Below are 25239 nucleotides of genomic sequence, written 5' to 3' on the forward strand. Positions count from 1 at the left end.
CACTAATTAAAAAACTAATTTTTGATGTTGTGTCACAAATTAAAAGACTTAACATTTACCAAGTAGATAAGTTTGTTCTATGCAAAGGTTCTTTTTTACTAATTTTCTTATATACAGTACATCCTTGATTCAAATTAATTTCTAGCATATAACATCATACATTCCCTGAACAGAGACATTGCAGATATAAAATTTCATAACATTTAAACAGATATTGCCTTTTGATTTAGCTCTACTCTTTTCCCTAAGAGCCTTGTACTAGCGAAACTAACCCTAAACTTAATATCCCCTGAAAATATTTGCTCTTTTTTGCTCATTTTGCCTTGTTTTGTTACCTAATTATACATAAATGATAAGTAGCATAGAATCTTATGAAAAAAGATATTTACGCAAGATACGGAGAAATAAATAACGTCAAAGTACGTAACCCTCTTTTGAATATATTCAGTAAAGCACAAAATAGCAGAATACACTACTGAAAAAGTCTCTGACTCTTAGCCTAGTGACTGATGCATAAGAGTTCATTCGAAATACAAATAATAATGAATAAAAAATTATTCACTCAATCTTTGTTTTAATGTTAACCTATATACTTGATTATTTTAATTATATATATATATATATATATATATATATATATATATATATATATATATATATATATATATATATATATATATATATATATATATATATATATATATATATATACATATATATATATATATATATATATATATATATATATATATATATATATATATTATATATATATATATATATATATATATATATATATATATATGTATATATATATATATATATATATATATATATATATATATATATATATATATATTAAACATATATTATATATTACAGAACACACTTGCTTTACTAATTGCATTAGACGCTTCTTGCACTACAATTTAAAAATAAGGTTTCTTTTATGTGCTTCAAAATTACCTACAATACCTCAATAATAGCATTCTACTGTCTAGCATATTTTAAATTTAGTTTTAATTTTTCTCTCAATTAATATATATCCCGCACGCTAAGGCATACACCTTAGATGCCCAAATTTGAAAATACAAGAACCCTTTGAAAACTTCACCTCGGAAGTCCTAGCCGCTTCGCTAAGTTCAAGAGATTAAAATTCAAGATATAAACTCACAAGACTTGTTAACGTTTTTACACCTGTATATATAATAAACAGGATTGAAGATGGGGCCTCGCTCAAAGCTATTTCGAATCTAGGTGATTATGGGAGACATCTTAGCGCGACCAGTTCCATATTTTCGTTGAATAGACAAATATGAAAGTGGAAACATATTATAATACATTCAAAAACTGGATTTCCTTCAAGGATATATTAAAAAGCTAATGCACTATATATGTATAATCAATTGTAATTTCGAAATTACTTACATAAGAAACCTTGTCTTGTGATCCCTTTTTCATACTTGAAATTTCGTTTCAAACTGATAGTAATACCCTATTATCAAGTTGCTTATATACAACAAATCGTGTTAATGAGCCACTTTTCAAAATGCCTTACACTCACTCCTATTAAAAAGTACGGCTTGAATTCAAATAAAAACATGTTTTTCAAGTTTTCTTTATCTTCAGAACTGACTTCACCAGTATAATCAATCTTTAGAACCCAATAAGGGTGTAAGCCTTGGAGTATTTTCACCCCCACTACTCATATAAATTCGCAGTACATAACTATACACAGTATAATAACTGCATATACCTACATTACAGCTGCGCATATACTACACATACTACGTGGTTTTATAAACACTTAACATCTAGATATGTAGAACAACTATACTACTTATAATTGTATTATATAACTCCATTAAGTGTAATAACTAACAACCAATTGCTTTACTTCACTAATTAAAGTAAAAAATATTTGCTTAGATAGTCAACGAATCTCAAAAAAACATAATTCTGATAAAAATAACGTATTAAACAAATTTTTTTTTGTATGGTGATTCCAAGTACACTGGTTATCTTGGTCTCGGATTTGTGAAAAAAAATAGCTGAATTTTCAAAATTATGGAAATTACCGTTTCGATGTAAGAGCAAATCTGTTAAAAAAACAGACCAAAACACAATAAGGAGGAACACTCATTCTTAGGGATATGGTTAATAATTAGAAACTTACAGAACATAGGCGATGACTCCAATGGACCACATATCTGTGGCAAACCCAATCTGTTCAAAGTTTACAACTTCTGGTGCAACAAATTCAGGTGTCCCAAAAAGTACTTGAAGCTTCTTTTTGGCGTCGAATCGTCTAGCTAGTCCAAAATCGATAAGCTTTATGCGATTTCCAGCATGTGACAAGCACAGTATATTTTCTGGCTAAACAGTATAAATAGAATCAGCACAAATAATGAAAATAGTCTATATAGTTCTAAAACAAGTATATAAAACTAACAAAGAATTCTTGAAGATTTAAATTACGTGATGTAAGTTTTTACATAAATTCAGTATCTTAATGGAAGACTGCTATTTGTGTTATTTTTTCTGATTCACAGTACTCAGCACTTCAAGCCAACTGCTGTTTAAAAATAAGCGACTCCTTTCTTCTTGGTTTACAAGACAGTGTTACCTTCTTCTTCAGTAAAAGGTGTTTGCCAGGAAGGTTCTTTGTTTGCTCTTCTTGGTTTACAAGATTAGTTCATCTTTTTTTCAGTAAAAGGTATTTTCCAAGATGGTGCATTGTCTGCTCTTCGTTTTTTCTGTGCATTGTGACAGTCCAAATATGTGTCTCAATTCGAGTTGACTTGGCTGGCATATTTGATATGTGTACATAAGCTTAATTTATAATGATATTCCGATGCCTTTTACGCCTATTATGCTATCCAACATTCAGGGCCGTTTCCAGGATTTATTTTTCATTACTTTTTTGTACAAGAAATTTTTTCGGGGGAAGGAGTTTACACAAAAAAAAACGAAAATGCATACGAAACTTGTTTATATCCATTTTTGTTACGTTTTTACGAGTCAGACAAACATTCCTGGGGGTCAATCCCCCTAACCTCCTCCCCATGGATGTGGCCTTGCCAACAATCATAATGGTAATATTGTTGATCATGATGCTCCGTACAACTTCAAAAACTTTGAGCGTATATGCTTTTGTCCAAGGCACTGTCGGGCGCTTGTCATCCCAACAGTTATATTTTTTTGGTAATGACCTGAGCTTTGTGAGGGAATTCTATTGCTTTAGTTTCCTTTTTAATAAGAAATTACCTAATGATGTTCAAATTTATTGTTCTTTTAGGTCAGTCTATTTTAGTAGCAATATGCTGCTTCCTCTGTTTTGTCATTACTCCGTTGTTGTCAGGATCTTTCCTGTTTGTTCTTATTCTTACTTATGTTTCTGGATCTTCTCTAGTTTATAACCAGCCGTTTCATTGTCTATACCATCTTAAAGAGTGTGTATGCTTTCATCTAAGGCACTACTGGGCGATTGTCATCCCCACTGTTAAATCTGTTTGGTAATGATCTGAGCTTTGTGAGGGAATTCCATTACCTTAGTTTCCTTTTTAATAAGCATTTACTTTGTGATGTTCAAATTCATTGTTATTTTAGGTCAGTTTATCTTCGTAGCAATATGTTGCTTCTTCTGTGTAGTCATTACTCAGTTTTGTTGTCGGGATCTTTCCTTTTTGTTCTTATTCTTACTGATATTTGTGGATCGTCTCTAGTTTATAACCTTAAAGTAGTACAAACTGAAATCCTCCGTTTTTTAATAAATTCTGCTGTTGTATCAGTGGTTATGAGTCGTTTGTGGATTGTGGTTTCCCAGTGTTTGATCAGATCCATCTAGCACAAATGATGATTCGGTTAACTTGTTAATATATCCCAATTTTACGGCTGGTCATTCCCAATTTCCAAGTAGTTCAACCAGCCTGTTGAAGGTCACTGTGCTTTGGAGTTGTATTTTCTTTTCTTTTGCTGTATATTAGATTTTTACTAGATACAGTTATGTAAATATGTACTGTATGTATAAAGTTCCACTCCTACTACATGTACTCCTAACAGCTCATGGCAACGGCAAGGCGTCTGAGATCAATATAGTTCCAAACACCCCTTCTTTACCCAAATCAATTCATACATTTACGCTTGACGTCCTCGTATGAAATCCTGATTAACATGACCTTTGTTGATTCTTTTAGTTTGAAAATTCAATGAGAGCTCATTGGAAAAAGTAAGAAGAAAGTCAAAGGCTGTGATTGGGCTTAAAATCCCGAAGACATTTAAGCCCAATTATTTATTACTCTCTTGAATTTAGTTCCACAGCAAAAATAACCACTGACAGAGATACTAGTGACTCAGTTGGATTTTAATTACAGTTACAGGACAAAATAGATAGGGTCTCAGATAGGGTCGGTATAAATATGGCGTTTTTACTTGGGGAATTGAACACCCAGACTGGTAGAAATAGGGATAGATAGTATTTTAGCATAGCTAAAGTTAATGTAGGAATCAAAACAGTAATAATTACAGACTTTTGCAATTTGGTAGGCATAACAATCTAGTTATAACCAATAAGGTATTTGGTCATAAAATGGCCTATAAGTTAGCATGGTATTCACTTGATGGTAAGACTAAAAGCTTTATTGATTATGCTATAGTAAAATGAAGACGGGCCGGATGAATACAAGATACCAGCGTATATGAGAGTGCTGCTATTGATGTTAAAAGTAAAGATCACCATCTAGTAGTGTCTAGGGTTAATTTGAAGCTGAAATTTCGGAAGGGTAACTACCTCCCAGGAAGTTATAATGTTGTTAGACTTCAGTATGAGAATTTAAGAAAAACTTTCCAGGAATAGTTGAATACTAATCTTGAGAGTTTAAAATTTGACAATGTGGATGATGGTCGAAATAATTTAAGAAATTCAATATATGAAATTGTTGATGGTGTCTTAGGGAAGAAAGTTAGGAATGCAGCTAGGAATATTAGTGAAAAACTGTATGTTTAATAGAGAGGAGAAGGGGCTTGTACGAGAATTCTCGAAATGATAAATCATCTGAAAACTTTTCATATGAAAACAAAAGGAATGTAAAGAAAGTGAAGAAAGCATTAAAATATGAACTAAGGAGGTTTGAAGTGCAGGACATGGATAAAATTGCTGAGGATCCGGAAGACGCACCTAAATGTCGTTATAGTAAAATATTGTACTTGCATGCTAATAAATCGAGAGGTAGAAGTCAACCTGTCCTTGTCCAAATTGAAGATAGGAACGGGGCCACAATTAGTGACAAGAAAAGTGTTAAAGAATGATAGGCAGAAAGTTTTGAGAATGTGCTAAACCGAGATACTGTTGAAAAAGAGATATAGTGGAAAATGAAAAAGTTTGTAATACCGGGATGTAAAGGAATATTTGTTTTGTGGGGAAGAATTAGCGATACTACTAAGAGGACTAAAAGATAATAAGGCTCCAGGACTAAAGCTCTGGGAGCTGATAGTGTGGTAAATGAGTTATAAATGGTGGCTCATTAGAAATAAGTTACTAAAGATTATGAATGCAATTATTGAAAAAGGGTACCTAAGTTACTAAAGATTATGAATGTAATTACTGAAAAAGTACCTAATGATTTTAGAAAAACCTTCATTAAACCACTGTATAGGAAAGGTGATAAGAGTGAGTGTTTTAATTATCGAGGTAACAGTATGGTCTCTTTAGGTAGCAAATTACTTAGTAATATAATACTTTTTAGACTTAGAGATGCAGTAGACAAAGTTTTAAGAAGAATTGTGTGGTTTTAGAAAACGTAGAGGATGTGTCAACCATAGGTTAGAAATTGGGAAGTGTCCAAGCTGTCAAACACCTTTGGGCCTCAATCATATAGATTATAAGCAATTGTTTAATTCCGGCTGATACAAGAGCTTAAGCAAAAGTCTTACCCTTGTATGGTATACCAGACAAATGCATTAAAATTATTAGTGCTATGTGCGAGAATAACACTGCTGTGGTTAAGGTAGGAAATGAATTAACAGATGGTTTTGTATTAAATCAGGTGTTGATCAGGGTTGTGTTCTATCCCCCATTATTTAGATCATTTTAATGGACTTTGTCTAAAGGAGTACAGGAAAGGCAATGGTAGACCACGGAATTAAATGTGGAGGAAACGCTCTCTTGGACTTGGATTCTGCTGATGGTTTAAGCATCCTAGATGAAAGTGTGAGTAAAATGAATGAGCTTCTAGATATTTTGCAAATTCAGGGTTCCAGAATAGGTTAGAAAATAAATGTTAAGAAGAATAAGTCACTAAGGCTAGGAATAAGGGAATATGAAAAGGCGACCTTGGGTAACGAAAAGGTTAATCCTGTGGGACGATTCACTTACCTTGGTAGTATTATTCGTAAAGATGGTGGGAGCAGTGAAGATATTAGAAGTAGAATAACAAAGACTTAGGGTGTTTTTTCACAGTTAGAAAAAGTTAGGGAAAATAGGAAAATGAGTTTGCAAACCAAGATTAGAACATTGGAAGCTAAAGTGATGGTAATGGTTAAATATGGCTCTGAAGCATAGGCACTCCAAAAATAGGACAAAGATTTGCTAAATGTTTCCCAGAAATTCCTTACGGATTATTCTGGGTACGCGGCTGATTAACCGTATTTCAAACAGTAGGCTCTACGAAAAATGTCGTTCAAGCCCGCTTTCAAGAGCTACAATGAAAGAAAGGTTGAGATTGCTAGGACACGTTCTGCGGATAAAGGATAACAGATTGCCGAAGATTGTGCTTTTCAGCCAGCCATCTAGAGCTAAACGGGAAGCATGTCGTCCTAGTCTGGGGTGGGAGTATGTCATAAGGAAAGATTTAAAGGAAATAGGACCTTTCTGGAAGGGTGTAAGGAGGGAGGCCTTGAATACATTGGGATGGAGGAGGAGCCTATGTAGCTGTGTTGGCCAGGCGGTTTGGTGCTGTGGTGAGTTGTTAGCAGTAGTAGTCGGCGCCATTTTGATCTCATTATACCATTTTTCAAACTAATTAGAATAAAGAAGTGTATCGTAAATGTTATTAATGAGCACTGTTGTTTCCTGAAACCTACAATAAAACCATTCTTATTTTATTCTTCCTTTTTTTCTTTCAAGCTCTATTTTGTTTCTGGTTGGAAAAGGTCAATGTCCTGGGATAATACAGGGAAAAACGATTGATACGAACTGCATATTTAATTCTTAAAAGCAGCACAGGAAATGTCCAAATATTTACAAATATACTTTCAGGATTTTAAAAAAGATACATGTATAGGTATGTGAGGTTGTAGGTTGTAAATATAAAAAACGTAGTGAAAGAACTTCTACAGTAAGTGAGTCTACTTCTTTTGTTTATTGTCTTTTTGTCTTGCATAGTTTCTTTTTTCCTTTTTTATGGAAAATGTTTGTTCTACTTTTCGTTTTTCTTTGAGTTTTCTAGTTTACAGTCTCTTTTCTATATTTTCTTTTAGTCTTTTCTAAAATATATACTGCAGGCTTTGACTGGAAGCAATTCACAGAGATGAAAAGTGTTACAAACAGTTAATTCCTTAACATACCTTTTGCATATCTTTAATTGTAATGAATGATTTATAATCATATAATTGTTATATATATTGTTTTCTTTCTAAACTATTTTCCTGGTAGTTGGCTTATCTTATACCTTATTTGAACTAGCATGCTTAGGGGCAACTATTTCTAGCTGTTTTCCCCTGCAAAAGATGCCTTTATCAATGTAATCATACTTCTTATACTTTCTGTCTACCTGTTCTGATGAAAATATACAAAATTTATTTTTCGAAATTAGATTTAAAATTTGGCAATATATCGCTATGAATGTCTGTTTTTTTCCAGACTTCCAATTATCCAATAATTTCTTTGATCAAATTCGTTAAAATAACTTGTTTCAGAAATTTACCGAACAAAATGGAAAATCTGTAAAGGTGCTCTATATTTTAGTTTAGATTTCAGCAGGGTATTCAGACAGCAGCCTACTGACAATCATTAGGTGAAATATAATGAGGTAAAAATTTGTTTAATAATATATTTATTACCCTCGTGCATTTACATAAAACAATACACAATACAGTTTTTTCTTTTACAAAAGACTGACTATAGGAAAATAGAACAAAATGGATGGCCGGATTTAAATTAAGTTCTTCTAAAAATTCCATCGATTTTCTTTTTATTTGGTGGCTTTATCTCAGTCCAAGATTAAAGATCTCACATACTGAAACAATGAAACTTACTTAGTTAAGGATCATTTGACAAAAGTGATAAGAAAAAAGTCTTCACAAACCGAACCGTTACTGCTACCGCTAAATCTTGCGTCCAAAGTAAAGCTGATTAATTACGTCCCATTCGCCTAACAAAGCCCACTAACAACTGTTAAAAAAGAAGATGTGTTCGGCCAAGTAGTAAAACAAGCAAAGAACAAAACGACAGCATTTTGATGTTTATCCTCTAAATCTGTAAATGATAATCTCTATAATTTATTGCTTGATTCATTGTTAATTATTTGTTGTTTTTTTTTTTGCAACACCAAACTTGGGCCTATTCATTTAGCCTAATAGCACCTAAATATCAAGGCTAACTTACCTTCATGTCAAGGTGTAATATTGACTGTTGATGCATATAGCTGATGCCTTCGACTATTTGTCGAACAAAAATTGCACAAGCTCTTTCAGTAAGAACAAAGTCGTCATCTATCACTCTATCAAAAAGCTCACCTCCTTCTATTCTGAAATATACGAGCAAGTAATATTAAAAAAGATAGTCATTTATAAATTTTAGGATTACAGTTTAAAGCACTTGTAGAGTTAACCCATTTGAAGCCACAGCATTGATGATCCACGGAGAAAGTAATGGAGAAGGGAATTCTCCATGAGGTACAGGCGGATTTCGCAGCATTAATTGAAACTGATAAGAAATTAAATAATAAAAAAACTATTTTTTTTCAATTGACAGTAGGAAGCATTTTGTTCCAATTGTTTAATAATGACTCCTGAAACATAAGAGCCGTTTAATTAGAACAAGAAGCATTTTTAAAAACACTTAAAATTTAGCGTGCAGAGCGATGTACGGAGGAGGAGGAAATTCCCCTTATAAACAGAATAACTTCTGTTTATTTTAAGCTTTAATTCTGTTGCTTATTTTCAGTGAAAAAAACTTCTTTTTTGTTTAATAGTAAAACTAAACAGATTGTGGCAAATATATTTGTTTCTATAGATTACCAGCTTTTTACTCTCGAAATCTTGGTTAGTGTTGGATTTTTTTTCTTAGAGTCACAGAAAAACTTAAATACTGTTAAATACGTATCGTTTTTATGGAAGTGTAAACGGCACTATAACCTCTATGAAAGTGTCTATATAAAAATCTAAAACTAAACTGATTGTCTAAAATTGTTTGTTCGAAGATTTTTTCCTTGGAAAATTCATTGTCTCAACTGTTTTTCTATGTGACCAACCCTATTAGATTTTCTCAAACAATTCTATTAACATGTTAATGATTTTAAATACTATGAATAAAAACAATAACAACAAAACAGTCAAAATTTATACCATTTTCAGAAAAAAGACCGTGACGGATCAACTTTCTTTTCTTTTTAAGTGTAGTTTCAGTTCTTCTTGGATTTCATTTATTGATGCATAGTAATTTCTATTGGTTTAAATTTGGCATTTTATCCGTCTTTTTCTACTGCATCGGTTTTTACATTTCACTTTACTTTTGCACACATTTTTATATTATTTCGTCGCATATCCAATATTAAGAACAGAAACCACAAGCCAAGCGTAAGCCAAATTGTATGGAATGCGAAGCTTTTATGTACAATAATTTCTTCTTGGTCCAATGTTTCTACTATTAGAGTCCTATACTGAAAATTAAATTTCATTTGTTTTTTTCAATTTACCCGGATTAATTATTTCCCTTATCCACAATCCAAGTAGTATAAATGATGCAGTGTTTGATCATGTTTCTGGTCATGGAATAAAAGGTAAAAAGGTAAAGGATACGGCATTAGACTTTACAGTCCGTACCGGCGGTGCTGATCTCCGTGTACCCATTTAGAGCTGGGTCGACTCTGGCTAAGCTTACAGAGTCACGCCACTGACCCCCGTCCCAAACTGAAGAATTGGGTACACCGGGATTCAAACCCGCGTCCTCTCAGATGAAGGATTGTGTTAAAATTAAATGTTTATTGCGAAACGAAATTTATTGTGATTTCGATAAAAAACCCGAAACCCCTCGAAAATGGCATCAGATGAAAATGGAAGTGGACCAATGGAATAAGCATGGTCGAGAACCTTAAACAGGGAAATTAGAGTCTCTCGTCTTTAACAATAAGGAAAATCCCTTTTTTACGTGGGTAGAACTGATCCATCTCCCGTTGTTTATTCTTTTTAATTCTAGCAGGACTAATGGGTGACCAGAACATCAAAAAGAGATGTTTAATAGCTCGCTGAAATGGAATTTAAATTCGCTAGTGCCCTTTTTAAGTGACTAAAAAGACTAGAAGACAGCTAGCCCCCCTCCCCAAAAGGCCCCCTCCCCCCAAAAGTCGTCTGATCAGAATCGGGGTACCCATTTTGTTCAACATAGTTTAAAAATCTATTAATTTTGGTTCTGGTGATTATTGTTCTCCATAGTTCCTGGAGCTAGGACTGTACGTGGTATCAGGCGTACCGGTATCGGTTGTGTCAGCATCGAGCGCATTGGTATGACGCGTGTCAGTATCGAGTATATCGGTATCAGGTGTTTTTCAGTCATAGTTTTGTGCCGTCTATCATGGATGCACCAGTAGCTGCAAACAGGGCTGTAGCAGTAACTGCAACCTAGTAAAGAGCAAACCACAGCCCATGGTAACTGAAAGTGGAAGAACACATTTTGAAAAAAACAGCCTTATGAGAAAAATCTTGCCATCTGACACTGATTCAGGAATGATGGCTATTATTTTGGTTAAACTTAAAAAGTAAAAGTTTATTGCGACAAAAAATTTACGGCGATTTTGAAAAAGAGCCTGAGACTCCTTGAAAATGGTATCAGATCAAAATAAAAATGCACCATTGCAATCAGAATAGCCAAAAACCTTGAATGGGGTAATTAGAGCCCCCCTCCCCTTGAACAACAAGGAAAATCACTTTTTTTGCATGGGTAGCATTGATGTGTCTTTTCTTTCTTTTTTTCTTTTTTTTACTAGGTTAACGGGTTACCAGAGCATCATAATGAAATATTAAATTGCTCATTCGAACAGAAATTAAAATTTCTAGTGCCATTTTGGGTGACCAAAAAGATTGAAGGGCAGCTAACCTCCTTCCCAAAAAGCATTTGAAACGACGGTGAATGTCCAAGAATTATACTTTTGATGATGACATGACCCTTCATAGTCCCTGGGAAAGGGTTTTCCATGGAAAAATTTCTGGGGCAACTTTCTAGGAGAAATTTTACAAGGTGTGAGGGGGATTCCCTTGCATTATTTAGAAACCGAGGCAAATTAAATAAGAAAACTTCAACTGGAGGTAAGGAGTAACATTAAAACTTAAAAAAAACTGAAATTATTCTTTACAAGAGAGGGGCCAGCCCCTCCATAAAAAATAAAAAAGTTCAGGGTGGTGTTACTTCTACATTATTTTTAAATTAGGATTAGATTAGATTTAAATTACGCTTTAGCAATACTGTCTTTGAACAACCCCGTTTTCGTCATCCCCTCTTTATTTCCCTCTCGGCGGCCTTTATATATTATATATTCTACTAGGTTTATTTGCTTCTTATTTTGTTTATTTGCTTCTTTTTTAAGCTTTATTTTGCTTGTTTAAAATAATGATAAAAAATCAATTATAAAAAAATATCAACAAAACTAGCTTAAATCAACTAACTGATATTTTCTATTGTTGATAGAATTAAAAAGAAAACTTAGCGCTTTACTGAAAACTGAGCTCGCTTGAATTTTTTAGATAGTCATTATAATAGATAAAGAGTCATAGTCATAAGAAGGTTATCAATGACATGGCTGGTGAGAGACTATTGAGAGACATATAAAAGTCTTTTATTTTCTGAAGGCTACTCATGGAATTTTCTGATCCTATGAAAACAGCATTTTTAGGTTGACTTTGTGTTTTTAGTAATGTGCTAGTTCTTAGGGTCTTAGAAAAATTGGAAGTCAACACGATTCAGTTTATTTAAGCTATTTTTGTAGATATACCTTGTGTAATCTGTGAAACAATAGTTTGTGTTCGTTTTAATTTTGAACTTTACTTCTGTAATAAAGACTTTGTTTATTTAAACTAATTCAAAGGAAAACCATCCAAGATCGCACCAGTAAGCAACTAAGGAATGATGTCCCGTTGTAGGAAATCCTGTATAAAAGAGACTACTTCCAAACAAGAAATTAAGACTAGTTAAGAAACTTACAGTTCAAGAATTAAGCACATTTCTTTCAAGCCGTCATCAAAGGCGTCATATAGCTGGATGAGCTTCGGATGAATGAGACTCTTCATTATTTCAATCTCACGTTCAACAGCTAATCTGTCAGTTTTTTTGGTAGCAGAGACAAACTTCGCAGCCAGTCGGAGCCCACTGGTTTTTTCGCGGCACTTATAAACGACGCCAAACTTTCCTCTAAAAACAGAATATATTCAGTGACTCAGTGTCGTTAATCTTTCCAGATTCTTTTCCTTCTAAATATCGTTATATTTTAAAGGTGGTTATTAAAGATGCTGAAACAGTGTCAAACTGTTTCCAAAGCTCATCTACCTGCGCTAAACTCTTTTTTCTATTAAGACCTTTATATTTAGCTCAAAGATGTTGTCACATCATTTTTTGTCCTCTCTTAAATATTTTTATAAGTTAACTTGTCTATATTTATTTTATGTTGAGGTTCTAGGTGAAGCGATTTGCGCAGTTTCCTAGGCTTTAGAGGTCGCACTGCTGTAGCCTAAGTTCAGCTTGTTGGTGCATTCATCCCTAAATAAGTTTGCGATGCATATGAAGATCTCACAGGTCAGTAAAGAAGAGGAGAGTGTGCTTCCTCCGTACTCTGTTCATTTGGTGGGATATATTTGGACTTGCCGTGCAACTCAAATGTTGAATGGATTGGCGTGGGTGTGGGAGTGGCGTGGGAGGGGGGCTTTCTACCTTCCACTCTTTTTGGTTACTTAAAAAGGGCAACTTGTATTTTCTTATGTAGTCAATATCTCTAAATTTACTTTAGCAGGACAAGCAGATATTTATGAGGTGGAGGTAGGACCGGATCGACAAGGTGCGGGGCCCGATTAGAATCTTATCCCCTGGGCCCTCTTTATATATATGAAATTTTTAAGTAAAAGTCAAATTTAGTATATATATATATATATATATATATATATATATATATATATATATATATATATATATATATATATATATATATATATATATATATATATATATATATATATATATATATATATATATATATATATATATATATATATATATATATATATATATGTATATATGCAATATTTCTTCCAAGAGATCCATTGGGTTACAGGAGATCCCCTGACCTAAAGGATGTGCAAGGGGTAAACCTATTCATTTGGAAATTATGGAGGAGGCAACTCAATTCGACCAAGCAGGCACCAAGCCTCAAATAAATCATCTTTGTTTGCGACCTTTTTTGCGGAAAAATGGAGGACTCCACAGTGAATACACACAACGTTGAAGTGTAGTTTATAGCATTTTTGTATATTGTTACTGGGTTTTGTGCCACAGTTTGTTGGCGTTGAAGATTGCGATGGCGTTGTTCCTCTAACATAATATTTCCCTCTTTTTTCACTTTCATTTTTGAATTATTCTGATTATCGCTATTGCTTCGTCACCATTTTTGACGCGGTCTGGTACTTGCTTTCGCGTATCTGCTAAACCTATAATTCTTTTGCACTATACTTTCATTTTTGACGCATATTGATTTGTTCTTCCATTTTGTTGTTGAATCGCTATAATTGTTGTTTTCACAAGTATTCTAATTACATATATCTTTAGTCTTCATTTTCATTCATTATTGCTTTAGAATTTTTTTTTCGATGCCCCTTGCCTTAGGAGCTCGAATTGGTCTTGTCACTTTTGAAGGTCTAGGTTGTTTATTTTCTCCTATGCATTTACCTCTCTAAGGTTGTTCTCTTTATCTTGTCTCATTTGATGGTCAAATTTGTTAATTTTGAGCTTACATTTTTACCCTCTTTTGTCCGTTTTGTCCTCATTTTGAGCTTCCGTTAATTTATGTTTTTTTCCTTTAGATACTATGAATCTTCTGAGGATTTCTTCTGAAATTTTCATCACCGAAAATGAAAAAAAATTACATGATTCTAAGTTTTGTTCTGTAAATTCTTCTAAAACAATTTGAAAATCTAATTTCCTTGCGTCTTCACTTTCAATCAACATAAATGCTACATTTTTTAATCGACCCTCATATATTGTTGGTATTAGATAATTTTCTATTGGTTTTAGCCTGGAAAATGATCTCTCTCCAGAAGCAACGCTTACTGGAATTGTTGAGAATATTTCACAATTTCGAGAATTTTCTTTTGTTCATTTTGATGGCGGTGCGGGGCCCATTCAAACATGGGGTGTGAATGGACCCAGTCGTTTCAATTGCCCTTTATCCAGCCCTGGGTGGAGGCCTCTTTCGTATATAAGCTAATCTGCGCTCATTTAAGGTTTAAACTTAAAAAAAAACATTCTAATTTTTATTTAGTCTGATCTGGATTCAGTGCCTTAAAGTATCTAAAGTAACCGAAAAGCAAATTCTCTTTTCGCGCCAATCCAAAATGTTTAGTAAAGATCATACTGCAAATTCAGATAAGCTATTTCTTGTAATTCTGTTTACAAATTAGGGGTACAAACGACCACAAATTTTAACTATACGATCTAACAGCTAGGCTTGGTTTTATTGTACCTCATCTAAAAGCTTTAATGAACCAGCTATTTTCAAAAAAAAAATCATTTGGCTTGGTGAAACCGTCGAAGCATTCAACAAATAGTTTGGTACATATTATTTTAAATTACTCCCAGCTGGCCAAAGTATAACAAAACTATTCTCAAGTTCAAGGCTTACTGAACATTCAAGCTCTACTAACTATGTATTTATTTTCCCAATCTTAACAGCTTAAAGCATCAATAAATAAGCTGTCTAAATTACTCATAACGTTGCTGCCAATTGAAATTAGTCGACACAGACCTTAAGATTTAACTTATTAATGTTTCATTGTTGACACAATGAGTCGACAGTATTTGCCATAGTTGATTTTATTGTCAAAAGTATACCTCAGCCTACTTTAAAATGCCAAATGTAATTGTCAAAGCATAAATATTTTTTTTCATCAAACTTTAATTCTTATGACAAATTAAAATTTTAGCTTAGAAAAAGGGATAAGCAATTTTTCATATGGATGTGACAGCTTATTCCGCAACAAATGAATAAAATATGTTTGCCAAATATTGTAATTTATGAAATTGAATTTAATGATAAGGAAGGCTATGTTCGGAAAGGCTCACTTCTTCAAAAATTATTGGTATATAAAAAATATGGATTCCTCCCGTTAAGACAAAATATTATTTACAGTAATCACGAAAATATTTTTTGCGATCATCTAGTATTCCTTTTAAACAGAAAATTTTATTAGGGTGTAACAGCTTTTGAGAATTTCAATATATATATACACAAACATATATATATATATATATATATATATATATATATAATATATATATATATATATATATATATAAAATATATATATAAATATTTTTATTTATATATTTTACAGTTTTATCCCTCTTAGAATCTAAGAGAGGTAGTAAGTAAGTAAAATAACTAAGTAAAGCATACATTTCTCAATATTCGTGCTAGTATCGCAAGAGCAGCAAACCATGATTACTCTCGTACAATATAAAACATTAATTGGATTTTAAACAAAATATTTATTGGAATTTAAATCAAGTAAACAGGAACTGATTTATTTGGAATTTTAAATAGCATTTTGAGTTCCACGAAATTTTCAATACATTAGAAGTTAAAACATTACTATGTGTTATTTCCGAACATGGTTTGGATTTAAACAGTAGAGACAAATTTGTCAAAATTAAAATGGATTTGACCTTGAAGCTATTAAAAATTAGCCTGTTCAATTGAAATTCACATGGAATCTTGGAGTTAGCAACACAGTCAAGCAAAAGCCAATTGTCTTCCTGATTTCAAAACAAATATACAGGATTCAATGTTTATACTGAAAACCCCCCATAGTTTATGGGTATGTAAAGTACAAACATCTCTCTAGATTTAGTTTTGACATACATAATCATATTTTAAACAATTTAGCTAGTTTTGCAAGTTTAATCTTTATCGGATTTCTCTCAATTTGTTCTTCCTTCTAAACGGAATCTTTTCAAATGTATAAATAGCGTGCTTGAAAAATGACCAAGGTTCACACTGAAATTTTTATTTTAGGTATAGTTTTTCTGTATATTAAGAAGACGAAGTTTAAACAAAAAGTCCCCTTTTAAAATAATAGATTAGGAGTAGAAGTCCCAAATGTAATCAATCTTAGAAATATTTTTGTTTTGTTTTCGGTAGCCTTGAATAGAAACGTGATTTTTACCTTTTTTGGTTCATGTTTTGACAAATAAAACGGAAAATGTAAAGCGCAAATTACACTAGCGCTAAGAAAGCATAAGTAAGAAGGGGGTGATCCACTATTAATTTGGGTAAACCCTTATCATTATTTTGATTATCTTGTTTTTGGCGTTATTATTGGAGTTTTAGGAAATTTGGCGACAGATTGTTTGAAATCACAAATCGTTTTTAGTAAGGCACAAATAACGCTCTACTCTTTTGAGATTTTCAACTTGGTTATCTCCACTCTTATTTGCTTTTAATTTGTTATTATTATTGTAATTAAGATTCACCTCAATCCGTCGTTACTTACTCATTTCGGTTTCATCTTTGATTATGTGTGAATCCATCGCGTGTAAGGGACGAGACTGAAGGACCAAAACCATTTAAGATTTTAACCTCTGAATCCCAACTTTCTTGGACGTCATTTTACATGATTAGTTAAAAAAAAGGTTTTTGATACAAACAAAGGACAAAATTGAAACGAACAAAATTAATACTTCGCAGTTTACGCAACATATATCTCCAAATATAGCTAAAATAAGCACAGTTGTGATATTTCCCAATATCAGTAGGACTATGAAAAGCTAGTGTGTTACAGGGCCCTCGTTAACTAAAAACTAAAAACTAAAAAAATCTTAATCTAAATTACGCGAAGAAAGCCAAGAAGTGAAAATGAGTTTTGCTAAAATAGGACATTGAGTATAGGTCTATTTCTCTTAAAGTTTATAAAGTTTATAAAGTAAACTTAAAGTTTATAAAGTATATAGGTCCACCTCTCTTAAAGTTTCCCACAAAAACGTGCAACGTTTTCGCTTAGTGAGTCCAAAAAGTATATTATCATAGGTATCTTCGAGAAGTTGTAGATAAAGGAAACTCAATGATTTACGAAATATTGCTGTATACCAAACTAATTTAAAAAAAAAGGTTTTTCTGAAGAAGATAATAAGCAAAGTTGAAACTTTAAATGAACAAAAATTACTGCTTTGCGGTTTATGCCACATATTTTTGAAAAACTGTTGCAAAGAAACTGGTTTTTAAGTATTTCCTTATACCTGTAGAATTCAGAAAAACAAGTGCTTTGTCGAGAACAAAATAGGTATACAAAGGGAAAATCCTCAAGTGGTCGCCAAAAAATAAAGAACAATTCATAAGGACCTCAATAGCCTTTACTAGTCAAGAAATCAACAAATTTTGCGGCACAATCATAATTCTCAAAAACTCAAGAAATTTTTGAAAAACAATTTAATTTAAAAATAAATCTTTCTTTACTGGATGCAGCTATCGCTGCAAGCAGGGTAAAAACAGATTTTAGAAAACTGAAAGATCAAAGCATCTCTGGTCTTTTGTTACTATAATTAATAGAAATTTGAGTTATTAATTATTGCAGTTTTTCTTAAACAAATAAATGAGAAAAACAAGCAGGCATCCATAATCTTACTTCTGGTATCTGATTCCAAATATAAAGAATTCCTTGAGTTTAATGTTTCCCATCCAAAGCTACGAGTTTTGAGAAAACTTGCTCGATTTTTCGAAAAAGGGGACAAACCATTTTCCAAAAAAAAAAAAATTAGGCAAGTGATCTCAAGTGATAAAAAAAAAACTTTGCTGCAGAGAATCGAACTTTCGATTTACGAAAAGGTGAAATTTTGCGATTTTTCCTAGAAGAAAGGTCACAAAAGCACATTTATTTGCTTTTTTCTAGGGGTGATTGTATCAAACCGACGGTAATAAAAGACCGAGAAAGTGTTAATTCTACCGGAGAATCGAAGTTTCAGTGCCCTATTGAAGCTTCTAAAAGGATTGAGCCACGGGAAAGAATTTGTTCTGCCGTTTTGTGGCAGCTAATTACAGTTTTGGCTCAAAGAATACCAAGCTGCTATCGATCGAAATTTTGATGCCCTTCTCTGTCCACCTAAAAGTCTTTAGTAAGAAAATGTTATTCAGCAAAACTAAATCTTATCGATGATTGTTTAACTACATATCCAAATTTCGTCCAAAATTTTACGTAAAATGAAACATTCTAATTCTTAAGAAAAAAACTAGAAAAGTGGAACGCTGCCAATCAACGTACCATTATAGATATTTACAGCTTATTAACAAAAAATCGGAGATATATTGGGGTAGGTCCAAATCATATCTTGATTTGGCCTGGTGATGATTTGAAAACCAATGAGAAATTAAATATTAAAAAAAACATTGTTTTTCAACTAAAAGAATGTGCAACATTAAAACTTAAAACGAGGAGTAATTATTCCTTAAATGAGGGGGGCTCGAACTCCCCAACCGCTCGCTATGTCCAGAGAAGTTGATATTTTGAACACTTCCTCATTTCTTATTTTAAAGTCTGCTTTTAAATCCCAATCTTTTTTATTCAGTTTTGCCCACATGAGTTAATATGATATTATGAAAAACGCTCTTATAAGCTGAAAATGTAAAAAAAAAAAAATCTCACCTTCCGATCTCTTTTTCAAGCTTATAGAAGTCGCGAACATTCCCTTTTTTTATTTGGACATTCTGAGGTGGAAATGGAGCTTCTAATTCTATAAAAAAAAGGTTGTAATTTAAACGGTATCCAAAACTGCTTCAATATAATATATTAAAAAAGCAAATTGAGGCTTTAAAAAATGACTATTTTAGCCCAGATTTGTTTCTTCACAGTTGGGCAATTTTTTTATGGGATAATGTGATGTAGTCGTATATAATACATCAAACCTAAATAGTGAAGAAAGGTCCAATATGTCAACTTACCAGAAGTTATTCCCCGCACCAAGAAATTCGTTTTACTATTTTCCTATCCAGGCCAAACTATTCCATTGTCATCAGCGCTTCCGAGCGAAGACCTTACGTTCATATCGTTCCTAAAGCAAAAGGCCATAAAAATTATGAGAAGCCATTCTATGATGACAGGAATATTTTTACGCCTTGAGCTCGGGGTCCAGTGAACCTTTGAAAAAATTCCACTGGACGTAGCTCTCCCTTGGGGAAACTCCCGTGAAAATTTTTTAGGGGAATTTCCAACCACGGAAAATTTCCCCGGGAAAATTCTTCCAAAAAGTAAAATTGAGCCTCCTTATGGGAAATTAAGACAAATATTAAGAACGATGAAAAGCGGATAATTGTTTACCAGCTATTATGAAGGAGGGGCCGTTGGTCATTTTGAAGGCAGGGGGGTTTTAGTCGACTAAAAGAGCGGATTTCAATGCCTAAGTTGTTCAAATCACCCTGAGCCTCTAGATAAATAAAGAGTAAAAGTAATTAGGGGGTAGGAATTAATCTTTCATCACACTGCATTTACGCTAAGCCTGAATTTATTCAGGCTTAGGGTGATACCTACATGATGCTGCAGGTTTCAGGCTTAGGGTGATACCTACATGATGCTGCAGGTGATGCTGCAGGGTGATACCTACCTTGTATTGCAGAAAAATGCTTCTAACATTCATTTCAAGGACTCATTTAATTAAACTATTTTGCTTCATATTTCATAAAATTTCACTCAATGATGTGCAAATAAGTATCAGCTATTTTGAAGAAGGGGCGGTGGATCAATATGTAGGCAGAGGGATACGTGCCTCAAAAAGTACATTTTAATGCCAAAATATCCTAACTCTGATTGAATTTTTAGATAAACATAGAACAAGTTCTAGGAAAGGGGGGAGAGAGAAATGGATATCTAATTCCTCTTAATGTTCACGAATATATCTGATCTACGCCTTTATTGTTGGTGATAACGGCAAAGGTGAAATAGTGGTGCCTCTATTGTGAAAATAGTTGATGTGTAGCATAAAATATTATGTTTGTAGGTCTACCGACGCAGAGATGGAAAAGGCAAAACGGGGCATCATAAGTCTCACAAGGAATTTTATTGGGATGGGCGAAGGCTTCAAACGCAAAACCTCCCAATGTACGCCTGGTGGACAATTTCTTGATCGCATGCGTGAAATGGTATTATGCACTATAGTTGCTAGTACGAGACCAAAAAAGCCAAAAAAGAAAAAAGCCACTTAAAGATACTCGGACAGACAATTTTTTTTATGTACTCCCAGTAGACGACACGCAGCATTTTTTTTTTTTTCGTGAACAGGGTTTACATTTTGAAGACCTTCTTTACTTTAACTACAGCTTTCTTATTTGGAATATGGAGTTCTGTCAACTTCAAATTTACCTAGTAGTGTTGTAGAATTACCGTAAAATACGGTAAGTAAAATCGGTAAATTTGGTAAAATAAGGTAAAATTGGCAAAATAAGATACTTGCTCGGAAACACAGGATAAAATTAGTATTTTAGCAGTTGCCCTGTAGCTGCAAGATCAGCTGAGCATTTCTTTTGAAGCATCAATTACAGCTTTTCATCAAATTGTTTAATGATTCTCATTTTCCTAAGCTTAAAACAGATAATGCCCCTCCATCTAGAGTTGATTAATCTAACTAACTGTCTAGTTCATCTCTTTGGTTTTCGGATATCAATTTAAAAAAAAAAAAATCAATTTCACCATAATTTGGGAGTAAATCTTATTAGTCATGTTTTTCTACATTTAAACCTATGAAATATAACCCTGGCAGGCTTACATATATAAATGACCGTATTCAGCCACATTCGTTATATTATATACATTTTATTTTTCATGTGTTTATAAAAGTACCGAATAAAATCACAAAGAGGTTTGTAACACTTTGATGACTTCGATTAACTAAGCACTGGATCATGAGAGCGAAATATTCAGTCACTTTCTCAGTCGTTACGACTGCCTTCAACAGGATTTGCTTGTAAATCTAGCTCCTCTCCTTTAGACTTAGATTCTGATTCAGGCGACCGTGCCTGTCCCGAAGCCCCCCACAAGTCCTAATAAAGTCCTGGACACTGCCCTGAGGATTATACATCAATTTCTACCTCCGCCCTCCCATCTTCTTTCCCTTGGAGCTAATTCTGAATTAATAAGAAGATTTTTTTAAACAACTGCCAAAACACAAGGGCCGTTAAACTAAAATAAGAATCAAACAGTTCGTGATAACGAACTGTAGTATGGAGAGACCCGGCTCAATAGTAAACAAAGCTCTAAAAATGGGAATTTTGAAACTAATAGATATATCAACAGAATTGTATTTTTATGGTGATTTTAAATACATAAGTTTCGTCAAATTTAGTCTTACCCATCAAAGGTACGAACCAGAGAAAAAATGCCTTATTTTGGAAAATAGGGTGAAACACCCCCTAAAAGTCATAAAATCAAACATAAACGAGAATCACACCATCGCATTCAGCGTATCAGCTAACCGTTCTGTAGAAATTTCAAGCTCCTATTTACGAAAATGCGGAATTTCTTATTTTTGCCAGAAGACCGATCACGGGTCCGAGTCTTTTTTCCTTTTCCTTTTCCATCTTTTTCTTTTTTCCAGGGGTGATCGTGTCAACTCAGTAGTCCTAGAATGTCGCGAGAGGGCTCATTCTAACTGAAATTAAAAGTTATAGTGCCCTTTTTAAGTGACCAAAAAAATTAGAGGGCACATAGGCTCACACTCATTTTTTCCCCAAAGTCAGCGGATCAAAATTTTGAGATAACAATTTTTTCAGCATATTCAAAAAACCTAATAACGATGTCATTTGGGACGACGTACTCCCTCACAGTCCCCAGGGGAGGGCCACGTGGGAGAAGTCTGTATTTATCCCACTAACAAATAATATATGTAAATAATGCTCAAATTTCATAGCTTATAGCTCTTTCCTCAAAGGCTTTGGAGGACAGGAGTCATGTCATCCCCAGAGTCATAGTTGTTGGACCTTTCAATTATGTATAATGCAATTGCCACCTTAATATTTTATCTGATCAATTTGAGGAAAACCGGGTATGTGACGAGATCTAGTTGACATCCATTCTTTTTGGTCATTTAAAAAGGGCACTAGAACTTTTGATTTCCGTTCAGTTGATCCCCCTTTTGATCTTTTAGGCATTGGATACTTTAATGGTTTATTTAGAAACCAAATTACTTAGTATTATGATACTTTTAAGACTTAGAGATTCTGTAGATAAAGTTTTAAGAGAAGAATAGAGAGGTTTTAGGAAGTTGAGGGGATACGTTTTCCAAATTTTCACTTTTAGTGTAATAGTTGAGAAGTCTAGGAGTCATCAGACACCATTTATCCTTGGGCTTATAGATTATGAACAAGCGCTTGATCCGACTCATGGAAGAGCTAAAGCAAAGGTCCTACTCTTGTATGGTATACCAGATAAATACATTAAAATGATTTCCCTAAAAAAAGGAAAAATCAAAATCAGTGCACAGGATATAGACCAATTACAGTTTCAAATATTCTGAGTAAAGTCTTCTAGCTACTTCTCCTTCCAAAAATTTCTAGGTTGATTCGATTATAGTCACTTCGGATTCCAATGAAACCTGAGTTGCGGGTTTGTACATGGGTTTTTAATCAGAGCTATTGACGAGACCCATAGAATGGGATCTTCCCTGTTTATGGGCAGCGTTGACATCCCAAATACATTCGATTTAGTTGTGCAGTTTCAGGTGTTCCTGAAATTACTCGATTAGGGCGAGAATGCTTATGATGTAGCGCTTTTATTTTTCTGGTACTCAGGAAGGTTTGTGAAAGTTAGACTGAAAAGGGATCATCTGAGCAGACTGATTTGACTTGACGAGGTCTTCGTCAAGGATTTGTATTAAGACCCATCCTGTTTAATACCTTGGCATCTGGAATAACACAAGCGTTGCTGGAGGTTTCAGCATCAACCTATGCTACCTCATCCTGCTTTCGTATGCTGACGAACTGCTGATGTTAAGTTGCAACCTAACTTCTCCACAAGAAAATATTGACTATCTGATAACTGGTTACAAAAGTATCGGTCAAAGGTTCAATGCACTAAAGACGTATTTTGTGGAATTTTGGTCCTCGGCAAGCAAGTAGCAAAGCAGTGGCCCCTGCATGTGTGACGGTTGAACAAATGAAAATTTTCCCTGGAAATACCATGTAGTACAGGGAATAACGTACGGTCATGATGTCAGAAGTTCTCGTTTACTAATAACAGAGTATATTGCAAAGAATATTCGTTCAAGTTATGGGAAGCTTGTCTCTCTGAAATTTAGCTTAAACAGGAAGATTCTTGCAAAGCTTTATGCAGCGGTTATTCTGCCTGACCTGCTTTATGTATCTCCACTATAGGACTGGTTAACGCAAGCTGACAGACTAAAACTTCGATTTATTTACTGCAAATGCCTTAATATATTACTTCGTTAGCCGCTCTACGAGAGAAGCACACTCGTTCTAAGATTTGAAAATAAAGTTGACCCAATTGTCGTTTTGCCGTCTATCGAAACATGTGCAGAGAAAAGCTGTTGGAAAAATTGTTCCAGTTTTAGCCTCTACATCTGATCTTTGACTGCGAATGAAGAAGTTATTACTTAATTTTGTTCTTTGATGCTGAGTGTTCTTGTTTTCCATTTTCTTCATTTGTACTACTCCGCTTTTCTCTTGTTTTGTAAGAGCAGGCAAAAAATAAAATTATTAACATTTTTATTGCTTTGTATGAGAACTATATTTTGTGGTTGAGGTAGGAAATTAGGTTAGCATAGCAGCCGGTTCCACATTGAATCAGGAGAGAAGTATATCTTGTAATATATTCCAGAAATACATCATTTGCATAACCGATGTACCTAGCAACCAGATATGGTCACGAAGCTTCTTCAGCAACCAGATTTCCTATGGCTACAAGGGATAGATAATTTATATAACCGCTCATACTACTTAAGAGAGCGTACTTAAGAGAGCGTAATATCGAATTACACGTTATTTTTGAATAAACAGCCCTTGAGAACAGGAGATTATCAACAGTGTTAAACCAGCGCTTAAATAATAATGAATAAACGAAGTCAAGATAAGCCTTCTACTTCAAATATGAGTACTTCTGAATTTCTATTTCATGTTTACTGGGGGAGAATGGGCCATCATAGCCATATTGATAAACTCCTTTTAGTTAGTGAAAGACTACATTGCAACAAGTGATATTCACAGTCTAAGAGATCTACAGACCTCATAACAAGAAGTAAATGCCCTTTGGTAAGAGAACGCTGTTATTTTGCAATTGTCTATCAAAATGAAACAATTTTTGAAGTTGACCAGCATGATTTTAAAGCATTTTTAAAACCTTGATTGAAAGCTTTTTTAAGATACTTCTAAGTCTCTTTGAACCGACCCGTCCGTACATCAGTTTCAAGAACTCCCATGACTGTGCCCCTTAGTAATGTTATAACAGGGTCCATGACAGAGCCCATGAGTGCCCCCCTTTTTGCCCTTCCCTCCCTACCCACCTGTTTTTTGGGGGGTAGAATTTTATTTTGAAGTAATAAATGTTTTCACCTTTTTTAATGTCTTAAAAGACATTGTGTATACCTATAACAATAAAATTCAGCCGATTAAAACTTTTTGACATGCATTAAACCGGGTATGTCTCCTCAATTGTATGAATTATTTGGTGTTTAGCTACTGAATTGCCAGACTGTGGGATATACAACACATTTTATTTAATTTGATTCTCATATCTTTATTAAGGAAAACTTCTACCACAGAAAAAAAACACCAG

General features: G+C 33.6%; 1 protein-coding gene across 1 annotated transcript in view; it reads right to left on the reverse strand.

Moving 5' to 3' along the window:
- The window catches only part of LOC136034808 (uncharacterized), a 64390-nt gene that overhangs the window by 30187 nt on the left and 8964 nt on the right, over positions 1 to 25239 (reverse strand). Inside the window, exons 2-5 of the mRNA XM_065716232.1 lie at positions 19108 to 19195; positions 12413 to 12619; positions 8603 to 8744; positions 2177 to 2376 (exon numbers count right to left, since the gene is read on the reverse strand). Of these exons, the coding sequence (XP_065572304.1) occupies positions 2177 to 2376; positions 8603 to 8744; positions 12413 to 12619; positions 19108 to 19195 (637 nt within the window). The remainder of the gene's footprint in view (positions 1 to 2176; positions 2377 to 8602; positions 8745 to 12412; positions 12620 to 19107; positions 19196 to 25239) is intronic.

This window comes from Artemia franciscana, chromosome 2 (assembly GCF_032884065.1).
Source record: "Artemia franciscana chromosome 2, ASM3288406v1, whole genome shotgun sequence".
Classification (NCBI taxonomy): Eukaryota; Metazoa; Arthropoda; class Branchiopoda; order Anostraca; family Artemiidae; genus Artemia; species Artemia franciscana.